Here is a 19,587-nt window from a genome sequence, read left to right as displayed (position 1 = left end):
CGGACCTGAAGCCAGGGGACCCGGACCTGAAGCCAGGGGACCCGGACCTGAAGCCAGGGGACCCGGACCTGAAGCCAGGGGACCCGGACCTGAAGCCAGGGGACCCGGACCTGAAGCCAGGGGACCCGGACCTGAAGCCAGGGGACCCGGACCTGAAGCCAGGGGACCCGGACCTGAAGCCAGGGGACCCGGACCTGAAGCCAGGGGACCCGGACCTGAAGCCAGGGGGCCCACCCCTCCCCGGCTCTGCCCAGCCCAGCCCAGCCCACCCCGCCAACCCCGGCCCCGTTCCCGTTCCCGTCCTCCGCTCCGGCCCCAACTCGCCTCACCCAAGACCAAAGTCTCGGTTAGCCCCCTGTCCAGACCCCGTCTCGGCGGCCCCTATAACCCGGACATTTTCTCCCGGATTCTGTCCGCCTCCACACGACGTCATCAACTCCCCGGGCAGGCTCCGCCCCTGTCGCGTGACGTCCAAACGGACGAGAGGCCCCGCCTCGAGCTGAGCAGAGTGAAACTCCAAGGACTCGGCTTCACGTTTACATAGCGCTTGGAAATGCGGGTATTATCGCCTATCGAGAGCTGTCGAAGGTCGACTGAGCCGGGCCGGCTTCGATCCGCCACGGTAGGTAGGATCAGCGGTGGAGCGTATTGATACGGGACCAGTCTAAAACGGGCGACCCGGCTCGAAACGGCAAGGGAAGGTGACGTCAGGATGTTGGGTCCAGAAAAGGTTCAGCGAGTCGAGCAGAGAACACGACGCAGAGTGCATCAGTGTCGGTGGGTCTGGACACACGTAGCTTTTATTAACACACAGTGATAAACCAGAGAGTCGAGCAGAGAACACGACGCAGAGTGCATCAGTGTCGGTGGGTCTGGACACACGTAGCTTTTATTAACACACAGTGATAAACCAGAGGGCAGGAAAATGTTAAACAGGAGACAATAGGCCCTTTCAAACTGCCAGGTCCGAATCCAACCTGGTCCATGACCGACCTCAAAGGTCGTCAGGGAACCCAGTTAAACTTACCAAGATTCCATCTCCTGGCGACTTGAACAGGAAAATGGCCGACCCGGTTACCCCTGTAACATCAGCGCTTGCATGCTGACATCACAAGGAAACGCCGGGCTGAAGTGGCTGCCGCGATCGGGGAGAGGGGTCGTGAACTGCCACTGCTGCGAATGCCGCTCTGGTTTGCAGTGATTGCTCAATGTTCACAGTCGGGGGTCGTTGCTGGAGGGAGGGGCGCAGGATTGCCAGGGTGCGTATCGATTGACAGTGGGGGCGGCGGTGACTAATGGGGGGGGGGCAGTTGGGGGGCAGAGGAGAGTTACCGAGAGTTCACGAGTGCGTGGTGTCATCGCAGGGGGCAGGATCTCCCTATTAAATTGCCAGCTTGGCGATTTAACGGGTCGATCCCCTGCAGTTTAGAAGGTGCTTCCAGCATCTTTGCCCCAGTAATCGCACCTAGGTCCCAGGAGGGCTACCCAAGTGCTACAAAAAGAGACTAATTACTGCACAGTCCTAAAGGCAGGAGGTAATAGGTGGATAAGGGAGGGAATGCACTTGGGTTGGTGGTGGGGGGAGATGGCTTGTGAATAGGGAAGGAAGGTGGTGGAGAGCAAAGGGAAAGAATACAAGGCGAAAAGAAGGAAGGGAGAATGGAGAGTAGGTTAGTAGAAACTGGAAAGTCGAATTTAATGCCATCCGTCAGATTTTCTGTCTGGGCAATCTCCAACCAGGTGGCATTTTCATCGATGGAGATAGAGAAGACTGGAAGGTTAGAATAGGAGACAAATAGGCTGCAGGTGCTGGAACTAACTAAGTGCTGTGTGGAAAGGGAAACATTCAGTGGGTTCAAAGATCAGCGAGTCTGGACACAGGCTGAACACCAGGATCTTTATTAAAACACGCGTAAGGGGATCACACCAGGGATAACATATGGTAGTATTCTCAACAACAAGCACAATACAACCCAGTCACATCAGACTTAACACTACTGATACTAGCAACTGTGTACAAAATTACATCAACCAAAGATTTCAAAACACTACCCACCATTCCTCGTCAAACGTGGGCATGACTCCAATGCTATCTAACACCCCGATCCCTGTGTCGTTTACACTTTACCAACTCCTCCAGTGTTGTCCACAGTTTACCACCTGGAGTGGAGCAAGGTTTGTCTCAGGAGCTAAGAGGAAGAGCTACAACACATTGTGGACATTATAGTACAGCAAGCTGGACTGTCTGGCCCAGGTAATCACTAGGTGCTAAAAGGGGCTAATGGTCAGTTTGCACTAATGGGTGGGGAGAGTCAAACTTTGAGTGGCAGTTGATGCAACCTCCGACCAGGTTTCACATGGAGGTAACGTGACTCTCCACAATCTACACTACACAAAGTGATAAGGGAGGCATGATAGACAGACAGATGCAATTAGAAGAGGGGATAGGCAGGACTGAACCAGATTGGGGGGGTGGGGAGGGATCAAGATCAGGTAATAAAGGCTGCTGGGATAAGAGGAGTGGGGAGTACATGGGAAAACCTGGATGAATCAGGAAGAGAGAAAAGAACAAGTGATGCAGGTAACACGAAATTGGAAAATTCAACACCATTGTGCTGTAGACCATTCAGACAAAATATGAGGTGTTCTTTTGGGTTGCATTTGGCTTCAAACTGGCAGAGAAGGCGGCAGAGGACAGACAAATCAATGAAAACACCAAAATGCTGGAGGAACTCAGCTAGTCTTTTCAGCGTTCATAAAAATCAAAGATAAATTGCTGACATTTCGGGCCTGAGCCCTTTTTATTAAATTAAGGATTTTAAATCAACATGGAGTTACAAAACAAATTAAAATCAAAGAAACATCACAGATATGTCAATAAAATACCAAAACCAACTACATGTTGATATACAAAGAAAGAAGATTCAGCACATTATTACAATGATCAAATTCTGCACTATTGTTTATAAATACAAAATTACATATCATACCGATCCTTAAAAGTAGGAAACAGAAAAAAGAGAAAGACCCTCTTCCCCCAAAGGAAAAAAAGAGGTAATTCTCCCAGATTATGTAACAAAATCATCTGTTTTTCAAAAGCATTAATTACATACAAATGAAACATTACAAGGTTCATCCAGAGCTCACTTCCTCCCTTAAGGGATAAATGTCTTCACATAGACATCACTAGAGATACCAGAGATAGTGGTATTGGAGCTGGAGGTGGGGAAATCATCAAAGATTAACCCCTGTATATTTAAATATGGGTTCCAAATTCTTAAAAACACATTGTAACAATTTCTGAAGTTGGAAGTAATCTTCTCTAGGGGAACACAGTCATGTATTTCTGACTTCCAGCAGGACAGACTCAGTTGGGAATCAGATTTCCAAGTAATGGCTATGCATTTCCTGGCCACCACTAAAGCAAGTTTAACAAATTTCAATTGATATTTCAACAGCCTCATTTTAGATCTTGTATCTGCTAATTTCCCCAATAAAAACAATCTGACACTTGAGGGTATTGAATTCCAATAATTTGTTCCAGGAGATTTCCCCAAATCTTCCCAGAAGGATCTCACCTTAGGGCATGACCAGGTCAAATGCAAAAAGGTCCCGATATATTGACCACATTCAAAACATAAATTGGATCATTCAGATTTCAATTTATTTAATTTTTGTGGAGTAAGGTACAGCTGATGCAAAAAAATTATATTGCACCAGCCTATACCTTACATTAATTGTATTGTTCATGCTGTCCCAACATAGGTCAGACCAGCAAAATGGATCAATTTCTATCCCCAAATCTCATTCCCATCTCTCTCTCGACTTATATAGCCCTTGTTTAGGGACTTCCACCTGAAGTAAGAAATACATTTGTGAGATAAATTTCTTTATGATCCCCTTTCGAACCAGAGTCTCTCAGTACATTGTGGTAAGGTCAGTGCTGGACCTAATTTATCCCTTCAATAAGATCTTAACTGAAGAAAACAGAAAAAGGATGTATTTAAAATTTCAAATTTATTCCTGATTTGTTCAAATGTCATAAATTGTCCCTGCTCAAAACAATCTTCGATATATTTGATCCCACTCTGAGAACAGGTTTCTAGAATTTTATGATCAATTGTTAACAAAATTAATTTATTTTGAGCGAGGGGTGTTTTGGGTCAGAGGCCTCCCCTAACACCACCTTGACCATTGAGTTTACTCCTAATTGTAATAATTAGTTTTCGTAAAAGGGCTTTCTTAGGACCAGTAATAATTTAGAATTCCATTTATATATATAAAACTTCTGCTATCTTCTCGCCAACCATATGCAATTCCAATCTTACCCAAGATGACTGGTCTCCTCTATCAAAGAGGGAGATGATGAACTGCATTTGGATTGTCCAATAATATTTTTTAAAGTCTTGGAGCTTTAATCCTCCCAGTTCATAATTCCAGGTCAATTTATCGATAGAGAATCTTGGAAACGTAACCTTCCGCAGAAACTTATTAATATATTTATTTAAATTCTGAAAGAATCGTTGTGGTACTGAAACAGGCAGGCTTTGGAAAAGATATTGTAATTTAGGCAATATATTCAATTTAATACTATTGACCCTTCCAATCAAAGTAATTGGAAGATTTAACCATTTATTTAAATCATCCTCAATTTTCCGAAGCAAGGGAAGATAATTCAACTTGCATAAATTCTGTGTTATTATCTATCTTAATACCTAAATATTTTATCCCATTAAGCAGCCATTTAACATGATCATAATTCCCACCCATTAAGTGACATAACTTCGCTTTTATCCCAATTAACTTTATAGCTCGAGAAAGTCCTGAAAGATTCCAATTTAGACTGCAATTTTTGTAATTAAATTGCTGGGTCTGACAGATATATCAGAACATTGTCAGCAAATAGATTGATTTTATGTTCTCCCTGATTAACCCTGAAACCTTTTATGTCTGGATCTTGGTGGATAGATTCCGTTAATGGTTCAATAGCGAAGATGAAATGGTCTGGAGATGATGGACAACCTCATCTACTAGAACTATACAATGGGGACACTGATAAGATTTGGCCATTTGATAAATTTCACTTTAGGTTCATAATATAGAGGTTTAACACAATTAATAAATATCTCTCCACTTCCAAATTTTCCCAAAATTTTAAATCATCCCATTCCAGTCTGTCAAAAGCTTTCTCTGCATCTAGGGCCAGAGTGATACTCAATTCATCTCGTTTGTGCCAGTTGGATAATACTATGCAGTCTGCTAACATCATCCGCAGACTGTCTATTTGCCAGAGCTTTCCCAATGATCTTATAGTCGATATTCAATAATGATATGGGTCTATAAGATGATGGTTTCAATGGGTTCCCATTTTTTTTTGGGAATCACTGTAATGATTGCTGCTGAGGAGGACTCCGGGTTGCTACTGTTTGATCTAGTACCTCCATAAATAGAGGAATCAATAAATCTCTAAATTCTTTATAATATTCAGGTGGAAATCTGTCTTCTCCCAGAGATTTATTAACTTGCAAGGATAGCAATGCTTCCCCTATCTCAACTTGATTAAAGGGAATCATCAATGATTCTTCAAGGAATTATCGAGGGCTCAGTAGTGGAGCGGGTCAAGAACTTCAAATTCCTGAGTGTCAACATTTCCAAGGGATCTGACCTGGAGCCTTCATGTTGATGAAATCACGAAGGCGGCCTGCCAGCAGCTTTGTTTTGTGAGGTACTTGAGATTTGATATGTCACCAAAGATTCTTGAAAGCCTCTGTAGGTGTACTGTGGAGATCATTCTAGCTGATTACATCGGTGTCTGGTATAGAGGCACCAAACCTCAGGACAAGAAAAACTTCCAGAGGGTTGTTAACTCAGCCTGCACCAAACTTCACTCCATTGAGGACACTTACATGAGGCGGTGTCTTTAAAAAGCAATCTCTATCCTCAAAGACCCCCACCACCCTGGCCGTGCCCTCTTCACTCTGCTACCATTGGGAAGGAGGTACAGGAGCCTAAAGACGAACACTCAGCAGCATAAGGACAGCTTCTTCCCCACTGCCATCAGATTTCTGAATGATCAATGAGCCAAAGACACTGCTTTACGTTTTGTGCATTCTTGTTTTTAATTTGTTCTATTATTGTTGTCAGATGGTTCATAACATGAATGTTTGCACTGAGATGCTGCCGCAAAACACCATTGTTTGTAATTGGTTCATGACAATAAATTCTGATTCTGAATAAGCAGAATGAGTCAGAAGCAGGAAATCTCGAAGTCAGAAATGCTGACTGGGGGAGGAATCCAGATCAACTAAAGGTGTTAATTGGATACAAGAAGGGACGAGGTAAGAATTTATCATGTTTGTGCTAAAGGAGATGGGGAAGAAGTGAGGGGTTTTAACAAAAACCAGAGAAGGCAATATTAATGCCAATTGGTTAGAGGGTGCCCAGTCGGAAAATTAGGTGTTGTTCCTCCAATTTGTGGGTGGTCTCAGTATGGAAGTGCATGAGACCATGAGCAGATATGTCAGCAAGGGATCACATTGTAGATGGCTGAAATGGCAGGAGGGTGTGTTGGATGCGAAGGCTGATGGGGTGGTAGGTGTCAGATTAGGGATGTCCTCCTTCAAACAACTTGCCTTTCCCTCTACCACCAACTTGGCACACACCCACATATTCTCCATTACCCACACATCTGCCCTGGCCCCCTCATGCAACAAGGACAAGATTCCTCATCCTCACCTACCACTCCTCCAGCCTCTGCATCCAACTCATCCTCCATTACCATTTCTTCTACCTACTAAGTGTTCCCTCCACTAGACACATACTCCCCTTTCCTCAGGGACCACTCCTTCCATGACTCCCTCATCCACTACTCCCTCCCCTCTGACTGCAGGAGATACTCCTATTGTGCCCACATCTCCTCCTTCACCACCATTTGGGCCCCAAACAGTCCTTCCAAATGAAGCAACACTTCACCTGTGAATCTGCAGGCATCAATCGCTGCATCCAGTACTTCCATTGTGGTCTCCTCTACATTAGAGAGACTGGACACAGACTAGGAGATCACTTTGTTGAGCACCTTGGCTTTGTCCACTACAATAGCGTGGATCTCCCAGTGGCCACCCATTTCAATTCCCCATCCCATTCCCTCGTTGATATGTCTGTCCATGGTCTCATGCACTGACAGACTGAGACCACCTGCAAATTGGAGAAACACATCTTCTGACTGGGCACCCTCCAAACAGATGGCATTAATATTGACTTCTCTGGCTTTTGTTAAAAGCCCCTCACTCTCACTTTTCCCCCTCCCCCTTCCCTGTCTCCTTTCACACAAACAAGATAAATTCTTACCTCATCCCTTATCATATCAAATTAACACCTTTAGTTGGTCCGAATTCTGAGACTTTGAGATTTCCTGCTTCTAGCCCATTCTGCTTATTCCTTGAAGAAAGGCTCAGAGCCTAAATATTGGCAATATATCTATGCTTTTCAAGGATGCTGAAAAGACCAGCCGAGTTCCTCCAGTACTTCAGTGTGTTTGACTCTCATGTTTCACTCAAATTAGTGAGAATAGGAAAGGGAGTTGAAATAGGGTTTAATCAGTAACTGACGATGCCCACCTCAGACAGTATGTAGGTAAAACGATCATCCACTCTATGGTTGGGTCTCGTCACCCATCTTCATATCATCTGCAAACTTGGCCACAGAGCCATTCATTCCATAATCCAAATCATTAATATCTAACATAAAAAGTGGCCCCAACACTGACCCCTGTGGAATACCATTAGCAAGTGGCAGCCAATCAGAATATGATCCTTTCATTGCCAATCAGCCAATGCTCTAACCATGCTCCTATGTTTCTGTAATACCATGGCCTTTTATCTTGTTGAGTACCCTCATGTGCAGCATCTTGTCAAAGGCCTTCTGAAAATCCTAATACCCAACATACGCTGCATCTCCTTAATCCAGCCTGCTTGTCACATCCTCAAAGGATTCCAATAGGTTTGTCAAGCAAGATTTTTCCTTAAGGAAACCATGCTGACTTAGGCCTATCCTGTCATGTGCCTCCAAGTACTCCATAACCTCATTCCTTATGATCGACTCTAACATCTTCCCAACCACTGACATCAGGCTAACCAGCCTATAATTTAGGGGAATTAGGGATATGGGGAAAAGACAGGTAGGTGGAGATAAGCCTATTGTCAGCCATGATCTCATTGAATAGTTGAGCAGGCTTGATGGGCCAGATAGCCGAATCCTGCTCCTATTTCTTTTGTTCCTTTCTGCTTCTTTACAGTCCTGTGGGACCATGTCAAAATATATTGATTCCTGAAAGATCATTACCAATGTCTCCACAATCTAACATTACTTCTTTCAGAACTTGAGGGTGTAATCCATCTGGTCCAGGAGACTTAATCACCCTTACACCATTCAGCCTTTTGACCACCTTCTCTCTTGAAATAGTAATTGCATTCATTTCCCTTCCCTGATACCCATCAACATCTGGCACACAGCTAAATATTAATTTAGTTCCTCTACCATCTCCTGGTCACCCATTATTTCTTCACCGGCATAATTTTCTAGAGATCCTAGATCTACTCTCACTTCCCTTTTATTCTTTATACATTTGAAGTTTTTGTATCCTCTTTGACATTATTTGCTAGCCGACGTTCATAGTTCATATGAGTTATGAGTTTTTTTGTTAACTTCTGTAAGTTTTTAAAAGCATCCCAGTCCTCCATCTTCCCACTAGGTTTTGCTTCCTTGAGTACCCTCTCTTTTGCTTTCATGTTGGCTTGGACTTCCTCGCCAGCCACGGTGGTGACATTTTTCCATTTGAATATTACCTCTTTTCTGGTCTACATCTTTCACCTTCCCTATTTCATGCAGAAACACCATCCATCGCTCTCTGCTGTCTTCCCTACTAGAGACCCCTTCCAATCTACTTTGGCCAGTTCCTTTCTCAAGCCACTGTAATTCCCTTTACCTCACTTAAATACCGATGCATCTGACATTTTCTGTTACATCTCAAATTGAACTCAATCATAGTGTGATTCCTACCCCCTAATGTTTCCTTTTCCTTACACTCTCTATCACCTCAGGCTCAATTCACAACACCAATCCAGTACAGCCCCTTATGGCCTCGTCAACAAGCTGTTCTAAAAAGCCATCTTGTAGGCTTTCTACAAAATTTCGCTTGAAATCCAGCCCCAACCTGGTTTTCCCATCTTTTGGGGGGAAGGACGTGGACCTGTCCTCGGGCCTGCGCAAAGGAGCTTTTAGGTGGAGTGCAGTGTGCGCAGTACTGGCCCCACCCTTTACACCCATGGTTCGTGTGCTGTGGCCAAGCAAGCTGGGACGTGGCAGCGAGTTCCCTGGGTCGTAGGTTTTATATCGGAGTGACCTTCTCCTATGCAGGTTGCTTAACCGGGCTGAAGAGGCCTGCCTCCCATTTTAGGTCGAACCATTTCTGGAGATCTACGACCGCTGTCCCCAGTTATGGAGTGGTGCGCCCTGGAATCAGCCTGCATGTGTTTACTCCTGCCGCGGCCGAGTAAAGGGGATGCAGCATTGGTTGAGGATCCAAAAGAAAAGTTCTAGTAGAAATTTTTTTTTTAAGACTGGAGAGAACTCTGCAATGGAGTTCACAGTTGTTAGTGTTTAGACTATTGGTTTTTGAGGTGCGTATTAAACTCTGAAATACACTAAACAGTTCTCATTGACCGTTCCCGGCCCGGGGTTCGGCTGCCAACGGTCGGGTTGTGCGATCTCCCTGCATGTTAAAATCCCCCCCCCATGACTACCATAACATGGCCCTTCTGACACATCTTTTCCATGTGCTGTTGCAAATTTTTGTACACATTGCAGATGATGTTTGGTGGTCTATATACAACTGTCAACAGCGTCTTTTTACCCTTGCCATTTCTTCACTCAACCCACGATTCTATATTTTCTAATCCCGTCACCTCTTTCTAATGATTTAATGTTGTTCCTTACTAATAGAACCATACCACCTAATCTCTGCATACCTGCCTGGTCTTCTCTGGAAGATCATTTCTCTGAGCACCTTCACTCAGTGACAGGAATCTCCCAGTGGCCAACAATTTCAATTCTCCGCTCTACTCCCGCACTGACATGTCTGTCCATTGTCCTCACGTACTATCCCACAAAGACTACCCATAAATTGTTGGAACAAAACCTGATTTTATATCTGGTCACTCTGGATGGCATTAACATAGACTTCTCCAGTTTCTGGTAACCTGCTCTCCTTTCCCCCTCCCTTCCCTTTCCCCTGTCTTCTTTCCCTCTGGTCTCCACCCTCTTCCCTCACCCCCATCCCTCCTCCCCCTGCTAGCTGTTATGTCCTCCCTCCCATCTCCATAGATTACCTCCTGCTTTAGGACCATGCCCCTCCCCCAAGGCCTCCCTCACTCCCCTTTTTGTTCAGACACCTGCCAACGTTTTTCCATACCTTGATGAAGGGCTCAAGGCCTTTACTATAATCAAGGACATTGTTTGACCTGCTGAGTTTCTCCAGTATTGTGTTTTTACCTAATTTTCCATCTGGGCACTCTCTGACCTGATGCTATTAACATTAATGTCTCTGATTTCTGCTAGCCTACTCCCCGTTCTCCTTCTCTACCATATCCCTCTCTTTCCTTCTGCTCTCCATTCACAGAGCCATCCCCGTCCCCTTTTTGCTGGTGTGCCCTCCCTTGCTTATCCACCCATGACCTCCTTCCTGTGGAACTGTTCATCGAGTGATGAAGGGCTTAATCCCAACATGCTGGTTATGTACATTTAATTTTGCTAATTCTTTTGTTTTTGGGGAGGGGTTGGTGTAAACTTGAATCGCAGGAGTGTGGGAACCAAAGTGAAGAACCAGAGGAAGAGGTGGCTAGTGCACAGTGGGGATAACTGGTAGGGAACTTGTGTGGAAGGACAGACAGATGGGGCAAAAGTATAGCCAGGAGGATGTAAGTGGATGACCTTTTAGTACAGCTACAGATTGGCAAGTATGATGTTGTGGCCATCATGGATTTGTGGCTAAAGGATGGATGTCATTGGGAGCTGAATGTCCAAGTATATGCAGCATACCAAAAGGACAGAGAAAGTAAAACACGAAAGTGCAGACAGTTGTCTCCGCTCCATCCTCAACATTCATTGGAGCACTTTCATCCCTAACGTCGAAGAACTCGAGATGGCAGAGGTCGACAGCATCGAGTCCACGCTGCTGAAGATCCAGCTGCGCTGGGTGGGTCACGTCTCCAGAATGGAGGACCATTGCCTTCCCAAGATCGTGTTATATGGCGAGCTCTCCACTGGCCACCGTGACAGAAGTGCACCAAAGAGGTACAAGGACTGCTTAAAGAAATCTCTTGATGCCTGCCACATTGACCATCGCCAGTGGGCTGATCTCGGCTCCAACCGTGCATCTTGGCGCCTCACAGTTCAGCGGGCAGCAACCTCCTTTGAAGAAGACCACAGAGCCCACCTCACTGACAAAAGACAAAGGAGGAAAACCCAACCCCAACCAACCAATTTTCCCTTGCAACCGTGCCTGCCTGTCCCGCATCGGACTGGTCAGCCACAAACGAGCCTGCAGCTGACGTGGATATTTACCTCCTCCATAAATCTTCGTCCGCAAAGCCAAGCCAAAGATGAAGTACACTGTTTGACCTGCTGCGTTTCTCCAGCATTGTTTTTACTTCATTGTGTCTGTACTTTCGTGTTTTACTTTCTCTGTCCTTTTGGTATGCTGCATATACTTGGACATTCAGCTCCCAATGACATCCATCCTTTAGCCACAAATCCATGATGGCCACAACATCATACTTGCCAATCTGTAGCTGTACTAAAAGGTCATCCACTTACATCCTCCTGGCTATAGTTTTGCCCCATCTGTCTGACCTTCCACACAAGTTCCCTACCAGTTATCCCCACTGTGCACTAGCCACCTCTTCCTCTGGTTCTTCACTTTGGTTTCCACACTCCTGCGATTCTAGTTTATACCAACCCCTCCCCAAAAAACAAAAGAATTAGCAAACTTTCCTGCCAGGATATTGGATCCCCTTAAATTCAGGTTCTTGTACAGGTCAACCCTTCCCCAGAAAAGTTTCTTGAAACCCTGCCCCATCTCCTCAGCCACTCGTTTGTCTGAACTGTCTTCCCATTCTGACGTTCCCTCGTGGCACCAGGAGTAATCCAGAGATTACCACCTTGGAGGTCCTGCTCTTCAGCTTTTCCCAACTCCCTAAACTTTGCAGGAAAATTACCCGCTCCAGCCTATGTCATTGGTACCAATATGTAACACAACCTCTAGCTGATCACTATCCCCCACAAGAGTATTCTGCACCCACTTTGAGACATCCTGGAACTGAGCCCCCACAACAACACACTATCCTGGCATCTTTTTCGGCTGCAGAATCTCTCATCTGTTCCCTCGACTACTGTCTGGTAGACCACTTGTCAGCCAGTGTCATTCATCTTCAAATACTTTTCCTTAGAAAGCAATATGGCTGTACTGGCACACAAAGTCATGATCACTTTTTACCCCCCCCCCCCCCCCCCCCATTGTTATCTGAAGTCATTGAGAGGTGGCTCCTCCGAAGTAGCACACGTTTTCCAGGGTTTCCTTTAATCTCAGAGGGCAACATTAGTAGAAGACCCTATTCTCACTTTCAGATGAGGATGCACAGGTTCAGACACCAAGCTTATAGTCTACTCGTGCTGAAGCATGGAGTGAATGGTCTTGTAAATAGGAGCTCAGCCTCTGAATGTCGACATGCCCATGTATCACTAAATACTAAAACTCAATGAATGAATTTGGGATGAAGTAGTTCTGATGCGAGGCAATGTAAACTGAGGAAATTTCCCATCTACCTTGTGGATTAGTTCCACTACAGCAGAAAGCTTAGGGGAGATGAGGAGCAAAAACAGCTTAAAAGATTGAGAAAAATGATGCAATTTTGCTTGAAACCAATCAACACAGATAAAGGGTCTACAGTTAAGATTTGGAACACATGTAGTGTCCCTCTGGGCCAGAAGCAGAATTTTAAAATGCATTCTGGATTCATTATGTGTCGTTATAGATACTGTACAAGCCCTCTTTTAGCCCAGTCCCTCATGCAGAAAACTGAAATTTTATCAATCCAACATTCTGTCTCTGAGCCAATTTACCAATAGTTTGAATGGGAATAACTATATGCTTGCTGTATGTTCAGACCCAGCTCCAACTATATCATCATATTTGCAGATGACTGAACAGTAGTTGGCGTTATCATCCACAATGACAAGTCGCACTACAGACAAGAGGGAGAAAATCTCATGATAGGGTGTGAGAGTACCAACCTGAATCTCAACGTGGACAAGACAAAGATGATCCTGGACTTCAAGAGGACCAGAAACGACTACCCTCCACTACACATCAATAACTTTGTAGTGGAGAGAGCAGAGAGCACCAAGTTCCTTGGAGTTCACTTCCCTAGTAACCTATTGTGGACACACAACAGCTCCACAGTTTTCAATGACGCAACAGCACTTCCTGGGAAGACTGGAGCAGGCAAGTTACCAGCTATGATCAGTCAACCTTCCACAGGAACTCTAGTGAGAGTGCCCTAGCTGGTATCAAAATGAGGTATGGTTGCTGTGAAGAAATAGATCGATGGTCAAACCACAGGACCATAAAAGTGGCAAAAAGGATCACTGGAATCTCCCCCCCCCCCCCCCCCCATCGACGTTATCTACCTGGATAGATGTCTGAAGAGTGCACGCAAGATCACTGAGGACCCCTTCTAACCTGCGCATCTTACAGCTGGCTCCTGTAAGAGATACAGGAGTGTCATCAGGCTGAGGAACAGCTTCTTCCCACGGGCAGTGAATGTTGAACGATCAAAGGAGCTGCTCACAGTGATCATCCAAGACTCTCATAGTCACAAAACAATATTTATTTTTTGGTACATTTTATGAATACTTGTCCTGCATATGTATTGTTCTCTGAATGTGTGTTACATGGGTCTATGTGTTTTGCACTGAGGGCCAGAGATCGCTGTTCGTTGGGTTGTCCTTGTGCAGTCGGATTACAATAAACTTGACTGAACTGCAAGTAGGACCTGCAGCTGTGTCAGAATCACCCAAATGATTGAAAGGACCCCTCACCACCAGTAGGGTCAGGACCAACATCAATTTATGGGGGGGAAAAAAACTGCAAATGCTAGAAATCTGAAATAAAACAGAAAATGTTGTAGTTCCTACCAAGGACCTCAAATCTGAAATTTTAATACAGGTACACGATGCTTTATCCAGACATCTAAAATCCAGAAAGCTCCAAAATCCGGCAAATGGGGAGAGAGAGGGGAGCGTGAGCCGGGCCGGCGGAGAGGGAAAGAGATCGGCAGCGCGATTGGAAAGGGGTGGGGGTGGATATAGCAGCACAATTCGGGTGGGCTTAAATCTGGCTTTCCAAAATCTGGAAAAATCCAAAACACACTGTCCCCCAAGTGTTCCGGATAAAGGATTGTGTACCTGTACTGTAAAATCCCCAGTATCCAGCACCTATGGGGATTGGAAAATGCCAGCTTGCTTAAGACTGGGGTGCCAATTTTAAATGTTAATATTTTTTACCTATTTATTTTCCCTGATCATTTTAACAGTAGCTTGAGACTGTAGGTTAATTGAATTCCAGATAACGGGGATTTTTACTGCAGTTCTTCACCCACAGATGCTGCCTGATCTTTTGGAAGATTTACTTTTATTTCAGATAAAGTTAACCAGAAAACCATTCAAAATCTAACCTTTGTCTTCACAAGGAAATACAATGAATAGGACTCAAATGGAAAGGACACGGTTTAAAAACCTGCAGACCATTTTATTAATAAATTCTGCCATTTCATCTGTACAGAACAAAGAGCCTGTAAGTTAGGATTTCATTAACATCTCAAATTACACAGCATGATTGGGAACAAGTATCTTTACGTTCAGAAAGTGAATTTTATACACAGAAAAAAAATTTACAAACCCTGGTTTGTAAATTTTACTTCAAAGTGACATTGACACTTACAGTAGAACAACGCACAACTTTTCGCGTTTTCTCTGGACAACACAGGGCGATGCTTTGGAGCATCCCTGTACACAATTTCACAACAGATATCTGTATTAAAAATGTTTAAACACCCTATAAAGGAAATTTAAAAAAAATGATAATCCCATGTCTCTCATCATTATGGCAGTCACAAACATGACCAGGCAAATCCATGTGAGAACTTTAAACAAACGGCAACAGAAAAGGGTCAACAGTTGCAGGATGTGACCCTGCTAGAATTTATTAGTAAACAATAAATAAGGCAAAAAATTCAACACCTAGGGCAAAAATAAATGAGGCGATAATTCTGTTTGCAGACAGGGATCAATATTTAAAACCTACATTGCCTGATTAGTCGTTGTTCAGCTGGTGGGATTTACAACAGTCGAGTAGAATGGTGTTGATTATTGGTAGCACCCTCAGGTGCATCCAACAGAGACCCTGTAAAATCTGAGGGTGATTAAAGCATTTGGCTCATTAACAGCAAATTCAAGACCAAGTAATCACTTAGCATAATATACACTTTAAACCACCAGCAGATTTTGGCAAATGTTCAAATCATTTTTAAAATGGACATAAATACTGCCGCAGAATTTTACTTCTTTTGATTTCAAGTCAGCAATATTTTACATCATACTGATGCGCATTTAATTCTTTACGTCTAAAACTAGCTTTGTTTTTTTTTAACCATATGACTACACACTTCTCTGCTGTAACAGTGTGAATATTCACCTTATGAAATATCATTCTCCTAAATCTAATTTTATGCTGGTTAGTTCCCACTAGAGAACTTTTTCAGGGTAACATGATCAAAATGGAGCTGTGAAAAAATGTGTAGGAATATAATGAAGAGCATATGAATTAATAAGCCTTGACTTAATTAAAAAAAAAGGTCAAGACCATAAATTGACATAACTAACACATGCAGAGAAAACCATTCTCAGAGATGCAGTACTGAGATGTGCAGTTGGGACACCTTTAGTCCTTTGAACTCCAACCAATGAGAAAAAAAAGTCACTGAGCATGTGCTACCAGCCACAACTGGAACTGAAAGAGAAAAGCTAATAATCAAAAACCATTGGATACAAATTAATAGTGGCCTTAAATTTACATTACACCAAACATTTCAAATATACAGTGAATTAAGCTTGGCCTCAATACATGTGGACATCTTAGAGAGTGGCTCAATCTTTCTGTTCTGCAGACAGGTCCCTTTAAATCACTAGCATACAATTTAATTTACAAGACTGGGTAATGGGCAGAGTCACCACCCATTTTCTCTTCCTCACCATCACCCAAAGAAAGCATGAACAACTTTCCAGAAAAAAAAGGAGCAAATCAATTTGATTTGAACAGTCATCTCAAGAGTTGAAGCAGACACATTGTTTGAAGTGTCCTACAATCTATTTGAACTGACACAATTCTTAAGAATAATTCCAGTTGTGGCAGTTAACTTTCCTTTAGGTGAGAATCTCTGTTGGATTAGATTGCTACCAATAAGACTTGCAGATCTGGGTGAACATGATTCAGATACACATTGGAAACCAAGTCTACAGGAAACTAAAGGGAGGAGTCCTGCTGAAACAGAAGGCAGCAAATTTTAATTCGCATATCTGCTCTGCAGGCAAAATGTGTGCAGAACAAACTGAGAACAAGTGTAAAGGATTGGATTACATCTGCTGCTCATATTTAAGGAGACTATACAGAGGCTGTACAAAAGCAGGCTTGGACCATGCTCTACCTATCCTTCAGCTCCCGTGTCACTCGTTTGGTGATTCTGCCACAGGTCATGCCCAGTAGAAATAGGACGCAGACTCCCAACATCAACAAGCCCATCAAGTAATTTTTGGATGGAGATATCATAACTTGATAGGCTAAGTCTGCAAAACCCTCAGCTGGGGCAACCTATAAGAAAAACAGGAACACTGTATTAATTGAGACGAAGACTGAACTAAAATATGATGTTTACCTGTTAAATGCAGGTGACAGATTCTTGATGAGCACCAAGTTTTATGAACACTAATTCCAGTGCAATACTAGTGAAATCTTACTCCCTTTTGTTTTCCACTCCCCACCCCTTGGAATGTACCATTCCCAAAGTTCCCACCATCTGAGCAGACAGACTGACCAATCACCACCTGCAACCACCACCCTCCCCCTTCACCCTTTTCAAGACCTTAAGATATTGCTTTCTGGCAGTAAATCCATTTCAGAAATATACTATGCCAAATGGTCCAAGTTTGGATTAAAAGTCTGCTAACGCCCAGTGGTGCTGAGGAGCTACATTCCCAATAAAAATTCTGAGTTCATCAACCTGCAGCATTAACTGTTTCTCTCCCCATAAACATATTTTGAATATTTTCAACAATTTTATTAAAATGAAGGGTACACAGTGCTGGCAATTTTTGGCAGGTGGAAGAGAAATTTTTTTTAGTTCTTGCTTTTATGTGTCTAAAACAGCCATTCTCAACCTTTTCTTTAAGTATTTACCCCCTTAGAACTCGTAGCAGTTTATGGGCCCCCTTCCCTGTGAAGCAGTCAAGTTTAATAGGTTTATTCCGCACTTCTCTCCTACTGATTACATGAAAAACATTTAAAATATTTTATGATTTTACCCTGTGACACCCCCCCCCTCACTAATTTTGCTGTGGTCCCTGGGGGAGGGGAGGGGGGCATATGGCCCCCCCGTTGAGAATGGCTGGTCTAAACCCAGAATGTTTCACTGTGCATTCAACCCGAGCACCCCAAGAAATGTATTGGTGTAGCTATCTACTGACAAGAGTCCCTTACCCAAGCATATTAATTCTTGTTACCTTTGCTGCATAACTCCACATTTCCTGCCGATCTTGTAATCGTTTTTTACAGTCTGGTTGCAATCTCACTGTTTTATCTTCAAGTGTATCGAGTAAACATGACATTTCTGGGGAAATAAAAAGAAGAAAACCAATAAAAGTGAAACCATACAATAAGTCAACCACAGGAAGACAGAGCAAGGTGGTATTAATCTTACGCTTGGAATGTCCTCAAAAGTTCAAACATTTAATGAGAGATCAACTAAGTACAATTAAAAAAAATATAAGCTGTAATGATAAGTGAGACAAAATATTCCCTGAAACAAACAATATTGCCAACAAATGTGGAGTTGACATTAAAAGACAATGGGGAAACTGAAAAGCTATGGATGGTGAAAATATCAGAGCCAATTGTAATTTTAAAAACCAGATTTGATAGTGGTATGGTCATCAACTGAAGGTTTTGTTAATGCTTGATTACAAATAATAGAATATCACCTTGTGTGGCCAAGATGTACAAATCTCAGAAGGCATACACCAGATAGGACCTCCATTTGGCAATAAAAGAATGCAACAGGTAAACCAACTTGACCCAGTTCTCATCAACCTGACAGCTTCAGGATCACCTCTGAAAGCATTGGTGTTATTGGAGCAGGAAGTGCTATTAAAATTAAAAGTACAATCTTCACATTAAAGACACTGATGTGGTCTTTGTCAGTAAATTATAATACATGGGCTATATTCAGAATGCTATGCAGTGGAAAAATAACCTTTCACCTTTCAGCCCACTTTGGCCACCAGTCTTTGGACATTTTCTCACAGCTTCAGAATTACTGATCCAGCCAGACCCTTGCACCTGGCCTTTGACAGGCTCTTCTGAAATGGTAAATTGCTAGCACAACACTGAACATCAAATGTTTCCACTTTATCTACTCAGCAACCTACCAATCCTTGAATTTACAGTATTCCAGCAACTTAAGACCAACCTTAACATTACTGCAAAAGTGAGAAATTTTGAACTACGAGATCCTAAAGGATCTCTCAGAATGAGGGGCTTGTAGCAGTACACTGGGGGGGTGTGGGCAGAACCAGCACTAACAGCTCCAAAATCATGATAGCTAGACACAACAGGCTCCTTATCTACTGGCAACTAGCCACTACAGCCACGATGCATAGTGACTCAGCAGCACCCATAGGTCTATGGAGTAGTCCTGGCCTACACAATGTGAATGTCATGAGGTAGTACATACTCCAGATGTCATGATGCCAGGTCACTTGTTGTTTGTCTATATCAAGCCTGACAGCACATCAATAAATGCTTTTGCTCTTCTCTGGCTGAAATCTGAGGTGTGGTCTCATTATTCATCCTATTTCAACATGATCCTATTTCAACATGTCCATAACTTCTATCTGCCACAGGCTCATTATTAAAAGATCAAAGGCTTAAGGCCATTACAAGATCCAAGTTGCCTCCCATTTGAGCTCTCCTCAGCATTAAGATAGGCGAGATAATTTTCAGAAATATTTCAGGGCAACAGAAGCAAAGCCTTTCAATATTTTTAAAGCAAAAATAATATTAAGCAGTGAAAGGTAATCACAGGTAGGCAAAAATACAAAATTGATGTTTACTGTTTGCTCAACCATGATCTGACTGAAGGGGAGAAAGCTGCATTGAAGGTTAAAATACCTACTGTTGCACCTAATGCATATGACATGGAT

General features: G+C 43.3%; 2 protein-coding genes and 1 long non-coding RNA gene across 6 annotated transcripts in view; 1 reads left to right on the top strand and 2 right to left on the bottom strand.

The window, feature by feature from the left end:
• pdpr (pyruvate dehydrogenase phosphatase regulatory subunit) overlaps positions 1 to 1,243 on the bottom strand; it is a 63,349-nt gene extending 62,106 nt beyond the window's left edge. The window contains exon 1 of one of the 3 annotated variants that reach the window (XM_069901163.1): positions 1,028 to 1,243. The gene's annotated coding sequence lies outside the window, so the exon portion shown is untranslated. Of the gene's footprint in view, positions 1 to 324; positions 442 to 1,027 lie in introns of those variants that run through there. The other 2 variants (XM_069901162.1, XM_069901161.1) reach the window with 2 other exon arrangements.
• LOC138744660 (uncharacterized) lies at positions 222 to 19,209 on the top strand. The gene is made up of 2 exons (XR_011345682.1): positions 222 to 622; positions 13,253 to 19,209. It is a non-coding gene; the product is annotated as an uncharacterized lncRNA (long non-coding RNA).
• glg1a (golgi glycoprotein 1a) overlaps positions 14,843 to 19,587 on the bottom strand; it is a 185,450-nt gene continuing 180,705 nt past the window's right edge. For both annotated transcript variants that reach the window (XM_069901159.1, XM_069901160.1), the window contains exons 25-26: positions 17,890 to 17,996; positions 14,843 to 16,981 (exon numbers count right to left, since the gene is read on the bottom strand). In XM_069901159.1, the coding sequence (XP_069757260.1) occupies positions 16,814 to 16,981; positions 17,890 to 17,996 (275 nt within the window). In that variant the 3' untranslated portion in view covers positions 14,843 to 16,813. The remainder of the gene's footprint in view (positions 16,982 to 17,889; positions 17,997 to 19,587) is intronic.

Source organism: Narcine bancroftii, chromosome 10, assembly GCF_036971445.1.
Source record: "Narcine bancroftii isolate sNarBan1 chromosome 10, sNarBan1.hap1, whole genome shotgun sequence".
NCBI classification, from domain to species: domain Eukaryota; kingdom Metazoa; phylum Chordata; class Chondrichthyes; order Torpediniformes; family Narcinidae; genus Narcine; species Narcine bancroftii.
The sequence above is the reverse complement of the archived record's forward strand: the minus strand, read 5'-3'. Positions and strand labels throughout refer to the sequence as shown.